The sequence below is a fragment of the Rhinichthys klamathensis genome, unplaced genomic scaffold, assembly GCF_029890125.1.
Source record: "Rhinichthys klamathensis goyatoka isolate OS25496 unplaced genomic scaffold, OSU_Roscu_1.1 h1tg000192l_1, whole genome shotgun sequence".
NCBI classification, from domain to species: Eukaryota; Metazoa; Chordata; class Actinopteri; order Cypriniformes; family Leuciscidae; genus Rhinichthys; species Rhinichthys klamathensis.
Genome location: NW_026606718.1, coordinates 2,406,171 through 2,418,568, shown reverse-complemented (window position 1 = coordinate 2,418,568; position 12,398 = coordinate 2,406,171). Strand labels below are relative to the sequence as shown.

Genomic DNA, 12,398 nt, shown 5'->3' with positions numbered 1-12,398 from the left:
GCCGTATCTGAACAAGAAGTCCAGGACCTCCAGCAGAAAAATATGCACACAGCATTAAAGATCCAACGGTTTATTAAATTGTACACATGGGGTACTTTTTATCCTTGTGTGCACCAAACCCATCTAGCGTGTTTGCTGCCAAAAAGCTATTTTTTTAGTTTCATCTGACCACAGAACCCTGTGCCGTTTGAAGTTCCAGCCGTGTCTGACAACTGAATTTGCTGGAGTTTGTTCTTGGATGAGCGAGGAAGATTTTTCTTGAAACCCTCCCAAACAACATGTGGTGATGTAGGGGTTGTTAAATTTTTTTATAGGCTTTCTGACACCAAGACTCAACTAATCTCTGCAATTCTCCATCTATGATCCTTGAAGAGTCTTTGGCCACTCAAACTTTCATTCTCACCGTCCATTAAGGCAATATACACACGTCCTCTTCCTGGCAGATTCGTAACATCTTTAGTTGATTGGAACTTCTTAATTATTGCCCTGATGGTCAAAATGGGGATTTTCAACTCTTTAGCTATTTTCTTACAGCCACTTTCTATTTTGTGAAGCTCAACAATCTTTTGCTGCACATCAGAACTATATTCTTTGGTTTTACTCATTGTAGTGGATGATTAAGGGAATTTGGCCTTTGTGTTTCCTCATATTTAAACTCCTGTGAAACAAGAAGTCATGGCTGGACAATTTCATGTTCCTAGTCCTCCTGGTGTGCTAAAAAAAGGTAAACATTAATGGGAATACTTCAGAGATATTTTACTCGTAAAAAAATCTAGGGGTATAATTGTGGCCAACGTGTTTTGGAGAAAAACATTTATTTCATAATGTGAAACGTAAAAATAAACGTAAAAATAAAAACACAATACCTTTGCACTGTTCAGTATCCCTGTCCTCATATTGTAATAAAGATACATAATCCCATACAAAGATAATTCACCCTACTGTACAATGAACATACTGTGTGTGTGGGGTCCATACTCTGATGTGCATTGCTTCTTATCTTTCTCTCACTATCTGTGTTCATTTGATATTTTATTTACTGGTATTTTAATATTTGAGAATTGTTGTCTTTCTTATTTATGTCTGCCCAGTGGCATTGGCTGCCAAAGACTAATTGTAAAAGTACAGTAACAGAACAAAAACAAACAGAGTCTGCAATTACGGTATGTTTTTGCTCAGACTTGACTTTTATGTGAAATGTGGTGAAAGTGAAAGATGCTGATTGTTATGATGATGAGGTAGAAGAATTTTCCTCTTTGTGAGTGTAGTGATAGAGGGGGAGTCTGAACATCCATATATGGGCATGCCATCAACTTTCTCTCCCCATTGGCTAAAAGCGTTTTGCAGCTGCTTGTCAACAAAATGGCCTTCCTCAATTGCTTTTCGAGGACCTACTAACTATTTCTGTTTTGGTGAAATAGTATTGAAACTCTGGTTAAACAATAGAGACGACCATTTTTTTTAGACACAGTATTTACCAAAACATTACTGTGTTCAAAACTGACATATATAGGTGAAAAAGCTAGATGAATATTGGGATTTTTGCTTCATTTTCGAGGTTAGCTTGCAAATGCTAACAGTCTACCTGCAAACCCTCATCGACCTCAGCTTACATTTCTGTTTCTTTCTAAAAGCACAGAGAGAAATTTGAATGACTATTGGTTTAAATCGACAATATAGCCATTTTTGGTTATAAAAGTAAAGCTGTCGGAGCGAAACCAGCGGAGATTTGGTCTCAGAAGAAGGTAAGCAGAGACATAATTCTAGCAGAGCTGCTACTGTTTTAGCTTGGCTTATTATTTATTGTTGATGATGACATCAAGTGGAAATGTTCCAAAACGTTCAAGGCTGTCAAAAATGTTCTGAGTCGCTGAACTTCCACTACGTAATACTGAAATAAGCCAAGTTAGGAAAGTATAATAGAAAAGTTAGCAAGCTGAGGTTTACACTTCATGAAGACAGCTTAGCTAAACATATGCTAATTACACACTGGCGCAGATAAATAACAGCGTCAGTAATATACATTCCCTTTAGTGGAGAATATACTAGTGTTAGTTATACTGCTACCGATTATTTCGGTTGACATGATTGTTAAGTGAAACTGAATTGGAGAGGTTCGGTCATTTTCAGATGTTTTAAAGCTGGCTAATAGTTTGCAATTGCCAGTTAGCTGCTAGTCAGTTTGATCAGCTTTAACTGTCTCAAGTCAAATGATCCCAAACGCGTTGTCTTTATTTCGACTATTACTGTTTTGAGTTCAAAGTGTTTATTGAAATTAAAGAAAAGCACTGAAGATGCCAAGCGATTATGTTCAGACAACCCATGGATTAACTTGATGAGTAGGCCTAGTGAACAGGAGGAGAGCTGGGAATGCAATACATGACAACATAATTCACAAATCGTTTATGAGTGCCGTAGGATTAAATATGAAATCACTTATATTATCTTCCTGTTTGGACTGAGATCTTTGCGAGGTTAATCATCAGCAATGCGAATATTTGCTGTCTTTTTGTTATTTGCTTTTGGTGAACGTTTGATATGGTTCAATCAATTTTTAGTGGTTTAAATTAATCCGTTTTCTAAGATTTTACAAGAGTAGACCGACAAATGTATGGTCATATCAACATTAAACGGATAAAGAACGATTTCACTCTATAAGGTACAATTGGCATTTAGAAAATAAGATACTAATAGAATGTACTATTGTTCACTCCTGAGTTAATCATCTCGTCGACTGACTTGTTTAACAAGTCTTTTAACATTTTGTTTGTCCTGATTACCTGGAAGCATACTGGAGTCATCAAATCTTTCTGTCTCCCTTTTTTCTTTTCCTTTTTCCTTTCTTTTTTCCAACAATGAGATCCAGCATGGATTCTATATTTCCCGATGATAATTAACTCATTTAATTTTCACCAGTTTAGATAAATTCCCACTTTCTTGATTTTATTTATTCAGGAAGGTTATATATATATATATATATATATATATATATGTATATGTGTATATATATGTATATGTATATATATATATATATATATATATATATATATAAAGAGTTTGTCCGAGCAATGGAGATTAGATGAGACAGTGTATTGATCTGAAACACGACTTTATTTATTTATTTAGTTGGCGCCATTTGCTCAGTCTAAAGAATAGCAACCAACAAGACTATTAGGTGGTACTAGTTAGATTTCAAAACAAATTTGCATAAATATAATGACATATATTTAATTATTATTGTCATGCCAGATATAAAAATTAAACTCTTGTTGAACAGTACACATTAAACTATTCTGTATCATTCTTAAAAAACTATACTGATCAATCTTTATCCTTGTTTAGCAAACCTGTTTTCTCATATGGGTCAATGACATGACGTGCACATTATTTTTGTGTCCAATTGCATTATTTCCTTTTAAAATAATTTAATAAATTAATGACATGTATCACTTTATTCTATAAAACCTATTTAGTTTGGATTCATTATAAGGACATTCAAATAATAAATATTATTTTATGTTTTGGGATCTTAACCCCCCAAAAGATCAGATGCCGGTTCAACCATCAGCACAAATAAACAGACTAAGAAAACCATAAACTGGTGTTTTAATTATAAGAAATTCAAAATAATGTACAAGTTAAAAATGTTTTACACTTTAAAATATTTTCATGATAATTTTAAAATCATTTTAGATGCCACTATAAAGAAAAATCGGTCATAGACATGCCGGTATAAGGTAATACGAAATATAACGATAATGAACCATAGACTGTAAAAAAAGATGGACGACGCCCCTTCGCTCTCTTCCATTGGTCAGAAGTGAAGCCGCCAGTATCCCGATATGGCGCTGACATCTTGGAACTTGAGTCTGCACAGTAGCGATTTCGGGACCAGACATGCGCAGTAGTGAGCAGGAAGTAAAGCCGCGAAATCAAGGCTCCGCCCTCACTCTCGCAGAATCAATTGCAAGAACACGCTCCTGCACTTTTAAAAAAAATGAATTATAGAAATTTATATATTAAATTTAAAGCTCCAATCTCCTCAGTCCTCCGAAGATCCCGAAAAAAAGTCTGTTGGTGCTTCAGTGACTACTTCGCTCAGAGAACATGTCAATCATGACGTCACCACCACCGCATCAAATAACTAACTAAAAACAAACTTATTTTAAAAACAAACACTTGAAATTACATCAGCGTGATAAAAACTACAGTAAATGACGGAAACCATATTTGGAAAAACGATATTTGAAGTGTAATTTAATTGTTTAGTTGGTCTCAAGTGCAGTTGAATAACATGGGGAGGCGGGATTTATGACCTATACTAGGACCGGCCACCGGGGGGCGATCGAGACGTTTTGGCTTCACTTTTCAGGGCTTTTGCGGCACGCTTGTAATGAACATGCACAATATTGTTATCGTGGGGACTTCAAAATATCGTAAATAATTTATTACGAATTAAGATTTTTAGAATGCAATTTAAGAATACTTTTCCCATCAATTGTTTAAAATGCACAACACCGCTGTATCAAAGAGGATTGCGCGCACTCTGATGTAAACACGCTTAACACTCATGAGCAGCAACAAGTGAAGGAGATGCACTGAATGAAAATGCACATTCACTCTCTGACAGCAGATGGCGCTGATGGAACATCAGACATGCAGCTGTTACCCTGGTAACACCATAAACAAAGCAGCTGCTACTTTCTGTTTCTGAACAGTGTATAATGACGACACAAAAATCCTATTTTTTCTGGACAAGCGACTGACTGATTTACTTGTAATATATGAAATCGATGTCACATTTTCAATCGCGATGGTATTCAGGAAAACTGCACTCCTGGTTTTGTGATGTTGCTTAAATGTATTATGTTATAAATATAAAAACATTTTTAATTGAGTTTCTTTGTGTGTACTGCGCTCATTTGTTTAGATTTCTAGCCTCAACAGCAGAACCTTGCAGGGCTCTGGACTGCGACCATTTTTTGAGAGTGTGCGAGTTAAAATTTGATGTGGTTGCATTGTGTGCTTGAATTTGGGACTGATCTAATCTGTCACGTATTATCGACTACTGCAAATCGGCTTTTCCCTCTTTTGCACCTCACTTTGAAATCGCTAATTCGAAAGCAAACGTAAAATTCGCACAGCCGCAAGGGCATTCACAAAAACGCTCAAATTAATTTTGTTATTGACATTTTAGTCAGGCTACTTGTCCAGTCGGGCAAGTAAAATTCTGTTTCACTCGCCCCTTCAAAAAATCCTTCTCTCCTCAGCTCTTTCCATTTTGTGCGCTAGTTAGCTCCCTGTCATGTGACAGCGTGGCAGTGAAACAGCTAATTGATTGACAGCTAATTAACTAACCTAAAGTCTGCTTTAAAGTTAACAGTTTAAAGTTGAAGTCTAATTGGTTATGCGATAGAACGGTGGACTGTATACAGCTCACAGCAGGCACATACTGTGCAGTAATTAGCAAACGTTTTGTAGAGAAACATTTATTTGCACTTTCACAAATGCTCCCAAATATTTCGAGCCTTGTAATGGGCTATTCATTTTCAAACTTAAACATTTTTACATTTTAATCTGGACTACAACATGCCCTAGAGATATTGTTTGAAAATGTTTTGATTCTTATTCGGTCAGACTTTACATTAAGGCTCCATTAGTTAACATTATTTAATTAATTAGTTAAAAAAATGTCAATGAAATATACTTCTAAAGCATTTATTAATCTTAATTTCAACATTTGATAACACTATTAAAATGAAGTTGTAATTGCAGACTAACATGAACGAACAGTTGTATTTTTCTTCTTTAACTTCAGTAACAAATGTAGTAGCCATTGCTCATTGTAATGTTAGTTAATGCATTAACTAATGTTGACTAATGAGACCTTATTGTAAAGTGATGCCAATTGTTCTCTATCATTCTTTTGCACATTTTAATCTGTTATACATTTATACATTTTTGTGTATTGCTTTATTGTATTTAAATGTTCAATTATTTTTTGTTATGTGAAAAAAGTTATAGTATGACAATTTCTTTTGCAACTTATTTCAATATCGTGATAATACTGTATACTGTAATAAAAGCTTCAGCAATTATCACAACATGATAATTTGATTCCGTCAAATGCCTAGTTAGGACACATTTGATGGTATGGGTAGGGTTAAGGGGTAAGGGAGGAGTCCACAGTGTTTATATATGTTAATTACAGATGTAATATGCAGGCTTTTCGTTATAAGTAAAATTTAAAACATGTATATGTACACAATAAATGCATTGTATCAAATGATTAATTTAAATGTTAATACATGATGGTAGTTAACTGTATTTGTAGTTGAATACTGTATATTAAGTAGGACTGAGAACTCTGCATGACACAGGGAGCGCATTAAAAATGATCCGGCTGAAAGAGAAACATATCTTGCTGAAAGAAAAGAGAGGTGACGAATCTTTAGTAGTTATTATATAGTGTTCCATTAAAGTTGCTATTCATTTAATGTTTTAGCATTTTGATGAATGCATTTTTGATATTTTATTTTAAAATTCTCAACTGACTTAATTTTTGTATCAATATAAAAAATTACTTAGTTATTCAATCGCTATTTATTACAGTGTCTAACCTAATCTAATTGCACAGTAGCCTGTTCCAGTTCCTACGTTCTCGATGTGATGTCGTGATTTATTCTGTTTTTGATCAATTTACTACTTTTACTTCAATAGAGACTTTTGACTAAAACACTTTTATATGTACTTGAAATGAAAATAAAATAAATAAAAAAAGTCCAGTATTCAGCATTTTTCCTGTCATTATTAATGTTGTCAGGTCAGGTGGCACAACTGATATTCATTTGGTGGTACAACCATATAAATTCTTGGTCCAACAAATAATTGGTCAAAGTGAACAAATGACTGAAAATGGTTGATTGTGAATAGTTATTGTATTGAATGCATTTACTGGTATACTTTTTGATTATTTTTCTGTCTTTTAAATCAGATGCTAAAGATACTAAATACCTGCCCACTAGAATGCAACAATGATAAATTAATGATATGAATAAAATACACAACCATAAAATGTGTTGGGCCCTGTAGACACCTAAGGGTTAGGCTACTTGCTAAAATTTCACAATACAATTAGGAATATATATTTACAAATATTTGGTTGTCAAAAAATGAATCGAAATGTTAGGAAACTTGCAAAATGCAATTAAAACTTGTTTTGTTCCTGACTGGAAAATATGCAGTACATCAATTTTACAACTTTTTTAAAGTTATATTTGTCATTGACCCATATTCATTCATAGCAGGCATGTAATGTCATCTTTCATATGCAATATAAAAATGCTTTTAAAATACATTGTGGACTAAAAATAGCCGCTTGAAAGCATTTCAAAAAGCTATACCTATTAACATTGTGAAGGTCTTTTAAAACGGTGCATACAGTATGGTTAGAAACAAGGCTTCTCATTCATTCTATATCCAGTTATATGCGTCACAATATTATTTTAGTTTATTAAAGAGATTAGCAAAGCAATGTGTTTGATATAAACAGAGCTATAGGATAACACTTAAAGGATTAGTTCACTTTTAAAAAAACTTTTGCTGATAATTTACTCACCCCCATGTCATCCAAGATGTCCATGTCTTTCTTTCTTCAGTCGAAAAGAAATTAAGGTTGTTGATGAAAACATTCCAGGATTTTTCTCCATATAATGGACTTCCATGGGAACCAGACGGTTCAAGGTCCAAAAGACAGTTTCAGTGCAGCTTCAAAGGGCTTTAAACGACACCAGACGATGAATAAGGGTCTTATCTAGCGAAACGATCGGTCATTTAAAAAATAAATAGAAAAGTTGAAGTTTAAAAAGCACAAATGATACACGTTCGTGACTCTCCTGTTCGAACTCGTTCATCAAAATGAACAAATCTTTTTTCGAGTCATTTCGTTTCATTCAACGAACGAAATGACTCGAAAAAAGATTCGTTCATTTTGATGAACGAGTTCGAGCAGGAGAGTCACGAACGTGCATCACAGAACAGAGCAAGGCCAGCATTTTTGTGCTTTTTAAACTTCAACTTTTCTATTTATTTTTTAAATGGCCGATCGTTTCGCTAGATAAGACCCTTATTCATCGTCTGGTATTGTTTAAAGCCCTTTGAAGCTGCACTGAAACTGTCTTTTGGACCTTGAACCGTCTGGTTCCCATGGAAGTCCATTATATGGAGAAAAATCCTGGAATGTTTTCATCAAAAACCTTAATTTCTTTTCGACTGAAGAAAGAAAGACATGGACATCTTGGATGACATGGGGGTGAGTAAATTATCAGCAAAAGTTTTTTTAAAAGTGAACTACTCCTTTAAGATTGTCGTCCTCTACAAAAGCATTCTCTCTCTTGGTTAAGGGTTTTTGTTATATGTCGTCTTCAGAATGTAAAAGCTCTTCTGCTAATTAATGGCCACAGAAAATAATGGGTTTTCTACGGAGCCACTCAGAATGAAAAGACTGACCTACACTGATTGTGTAATTGTGTACCACATGTGTTGGAATGCAATGGGATTGGAAAGATCCATTTTAATAAAAGGTTTTAGCCTAAGTGTTAAACAACTACATTTAACAAAAGGAATTAGACTAACTCAATATTTTGCTTTCAAAATTCCTGAATTTTCACTCTTTATTGATTGGAATTTTTTCAGTTCTCCATGTATAGCTTCCTTCTAGTAGAGATTACAGATACACCAGCACCAACACAAGTCCTGTTCCTGTAAGCTGGAATGATTAATCAATAAAATGAACTAATAAAATCCACTGACATTTGTATCAGTGATTAAGTTAATAGAATTGATTGTAGTCTGTCAGCCCAGTCTTACTAACAGGCTGGTTGTAAAAAGCTGTGACACTGAAACTTTACATAAAGTAAACCACACAAAAGACAACATGTACTTAAAGGGATCCTCGATTCTCAACATAGTGGCTTAAATAAGATGTCTGATATCAGATTTAGTTCCTCAATACAATATTCATTGTATAATGTAGCCTTTTTTGGAGGAAAGTAGGTGTTCACATTCATTTCAGATGATTCACTACTCTATTTATTGTTGTAATTCTGATAAGACATTTTAACAGGTTTACATGAATTCAGTGAAACTAAGTCTTGCCTCTTTTTCTCTTAGTCCTCAGATGGAGTAATCTGTCCAGCTGGAACATGCAGACCTGAAAAGTGAAGATGAGTGGTGAAATGCAAAGTAGCTGCCCAGTATAGAGGCAGGTATGCTCCCCATGGGCTCACAATGAACCGTGACACCTTTTCCCACATCCGGCTGTGGTGCCCACGCCCCTTTGGCACCTACTCCCAGAATAAGCCGTACAGCAATGGTACAATTCGTAATGGAACAACTACCACCCACTGCAAGGCTGACGATTCGGGGCTTACAACATTAGAGACCCATGTAGTCGGTGAGGAGCAAGATGAGGATGTTGGCACTGAAAACACCCCACCAGCTGCTTCATCTACCCTTCTGGCTCCACCACTACCTGCACCACCCTCTCCGAATTCACAGATGGAGGATGGCAGGGTACTGCTTGATACCTGGTATGTCATCAAACCAGGCAACACCAAGGAGAAAATTGCCTTCTTTGTAGCTCACCAGTGTAATGGTGCTGGAATTCCTAGGCCTAGTGCCATGAAAGTCAAGGGAAACTGGGCTACCGATTGTACCAAGGCCAAGCGCCGTCGTCGCTGTTCCTCTTATGACCCTCCCACTAGAGCTCAAAACGTTGCCGTTGATGTACCCACAGAATCCAACTTGGTGGAGGATGGTGTTGGAGTTAGTGAGACAGATCTGCTCTCTGTGGCCGAAATGGTTGCCCTTGTAGAACAGCGTACAGCCTTGGCCCTTCAAGGTATGGTAGCACAAGGACAAACTAGTCCTTATACAGTCCATCAGAAACCTGTTGTAATCCTCTCAGAACCCCCTTCATCTGCACCAACTTCTCAAAGTGACTTTGATTTACTGCAGCAACAGCAGGAATCCCGACGGGTTGCTCAGGCTGTTGCACAGTTTGAATCTCGGCAGCAGAATCTTGACAGTACAACTTTGCGGCCTGAACTGAATGGTTCAGGAATAGACAGCATTCACACTGGTGAGTCTGTGGGTGGTGCTCCAAGCCATGGACGAGGGGAAGTACGGATTGCTTTTCGAGTGTCAAGTCTGGACCCTCGTACCCAGTCTGAGCCTGTTGGCCGTCCTAAATGCATGTTTATGAGTTGTGGAGTCGGAGGGGGGCAAGCAGGAGCCAGAGGCAAAGAAAAGATCACATGTGACCTCTACCAACTGGTTAGTCCCTCATCTCGAGATCCAGGTGCCCTCCTTGCTGGCTCACCAAAGGCCGATCCGCTTGGGGAAGGTATCAACGACAGGCCTCCCTCCACAACGTCGGATCCTAACCAAGACTCTGCCTCAGGAGAGAAGGCAGCAGTGGGTCGAGAGCGGGTGACCGGCTTCCACGTTGAGGTTGTGGTCACGGGTGCAGTAGACCAATGTGTCTTCTATGGGAAGGACAGCACAGAGAATGTTCAAGAAGAGACTGTATGTTTTGCTTTGCCTAATGGGGCTAATTCAACTGAATCCTCAGAGGATCCACCTCCTGGCCAGCTGTTCTTTCTGCAGTCACCATCTACTGAAGATGAAAGTTGCTCAACAGTAAACAGTGGGATGCTGTCTTTAGACTGTGCAAACAACAATGGGCAAGTGGGGCCTACTGCCGAGAGGCCAGACTCCCCACTGACAACTGTGGATGATTGTTCTGATCCTCCGTTGTGCCGCCTCTACCGACATGTCTCCCATGACTTCCTTGAGATTCGCTTTCAGATCCAACGGCTTCTGGAACCACGGCAATACATGCTTTTGCTTCCGGACCACATCATGGTCAATATCTTCAGCTACCTGCCCACCCGTTCGCTAGCAGCACTCAAATGCACCTGCCATGATTTCAAGACCCTGATCGAGACCTACGGCGTGCGTGCTACAGACTCTCGCTGGAACCAGGACCCGTTGTACCGTGATGACCCTTGCAAGCAGTGCAAGCGGCAGTATGAGCGGGGAGATGTATCGCTCTGCCGCTGGCACCCTAAACCTTACCACCATGACTTGCCTTATGGACGTTCCTACTGGATGTGTTGTCGGCGCACAGATAAGGACACACCTGGTTGTCGAGTTGGGCTACATGATAACAACTGGGTACAGCCATGCGAGCTGGTTCAGGCCCGCGCCAAAAGAGACGATGGGAGGTAAAGGACTGAGTCAGGATTGTCCTTTCTCACCCTGCTTTTGCTCTACTGAAACCTCATGCCACTGTACTATTTATGGTTGCGCTCGCCTCTCCTATCTTATCTTGTTAACCTTGCTATCATTGTCAGTATCAGTTCTTATCAGTGCACCATACTTTATTCTCGGTCCCTACATAACCAGATCAATGTTTTGAAATTTGAAAACCAATGCTGGTTAAATGAGTTAGTCTGCTGCATGGGACTAGTCTTCACATGTACTTTAATTGGTTAGAAATTCGTACGGCTTGGCAATCTTCCAAGACAAGCTCTGATTCTGACCCCAACCTTAAAAAAACTGCAGGCTAGACAAAGGACTGCGAGTTTAACGTCAGAGGTTGTGGTCAAGTTTAATTTGCTGTCCCTTTGGTCAAAAGCGTGCAAAATTATATCACTTTACAAATCCAAATCCCTGATGTCACTTTGTAATCAACAGTTTGACTGCTTGTTACATTTTTCTGTTTTGTGTGAATGTGAGTGAATAATATTTTTGTTGTTGTTGTTGGACTTCATTTTTCCCTTCCAAATTGATTTATGAAATCAGTCTTTATTTCTTGACCAAACCTTTCCTATTACCTATCTCTTTGCCTGCCAGGCTGTCTGTGTGCTTGTTGGCAAAGGAAGCTTTTGCCAAAGCAGTAATTAGCTTCATGTGGCTGAAAGAACAACAAAGAACAGGACAACTCAAAACCTGATTCTAGCCTTAACCCTGTTCGTTCTGCTCATTCCATCAGTCTGTGAAATCTTACAAACAGAAACATTGATGCTGATCCCTCTGGTTTGGGAGACCGTTCTAGGTTTCACCGTCAATCTGCTATTGGGAATTTTTGCCTCTAAAATGAATAAAAGATATTTAAAACTGGTGTCTGTGATTATCATGTTTTCTTGGTACTTCAACAGTGAAATATTTGTTTTGTTTGTAAATAATTTATGAATTATCTTGTTACATTTTTGTTTTCTGCAATGTACATGGTTTTTATTTGTTTTGGCTATGGTCTTAAAGGGATAGTTCACCCAAAATTTTTAATTCTGTCATTTACTCACCCTTAAATTGTTCCAAACCTGTATGAGTTT

At 37.5% G+C, this 12,398-nt stretch overlaps 1 protein-coding gene across 1 annotated transcript; it reads left to right on the top strand.

The window, feature by feature from the left end:
• Positions 1-1,334: 1,334 nt before the first annotated feature.
• fbxo46 (F-box protein 46) lies at positions 1,335-12,187 on the top strand. The gene is made up of 2 exons (XM_056262444.1): positions 1,335-1,745; positions 9,172-12,187. The coding sequence occupies exon 2, from the start codon at positions 9,289-9,291 to the stop codon at positions 11,290-11,292; it is 2,004 nt and encodes a 667-aa protein (XP_056118419.1). The 5' UTR covers positions 1,335-1,745; positions 9,172-9,288; the 3' UTR covers positions 11,293-12,187.
• Positions 12,188-12,398: the final 211 nt, after the last annotated feature.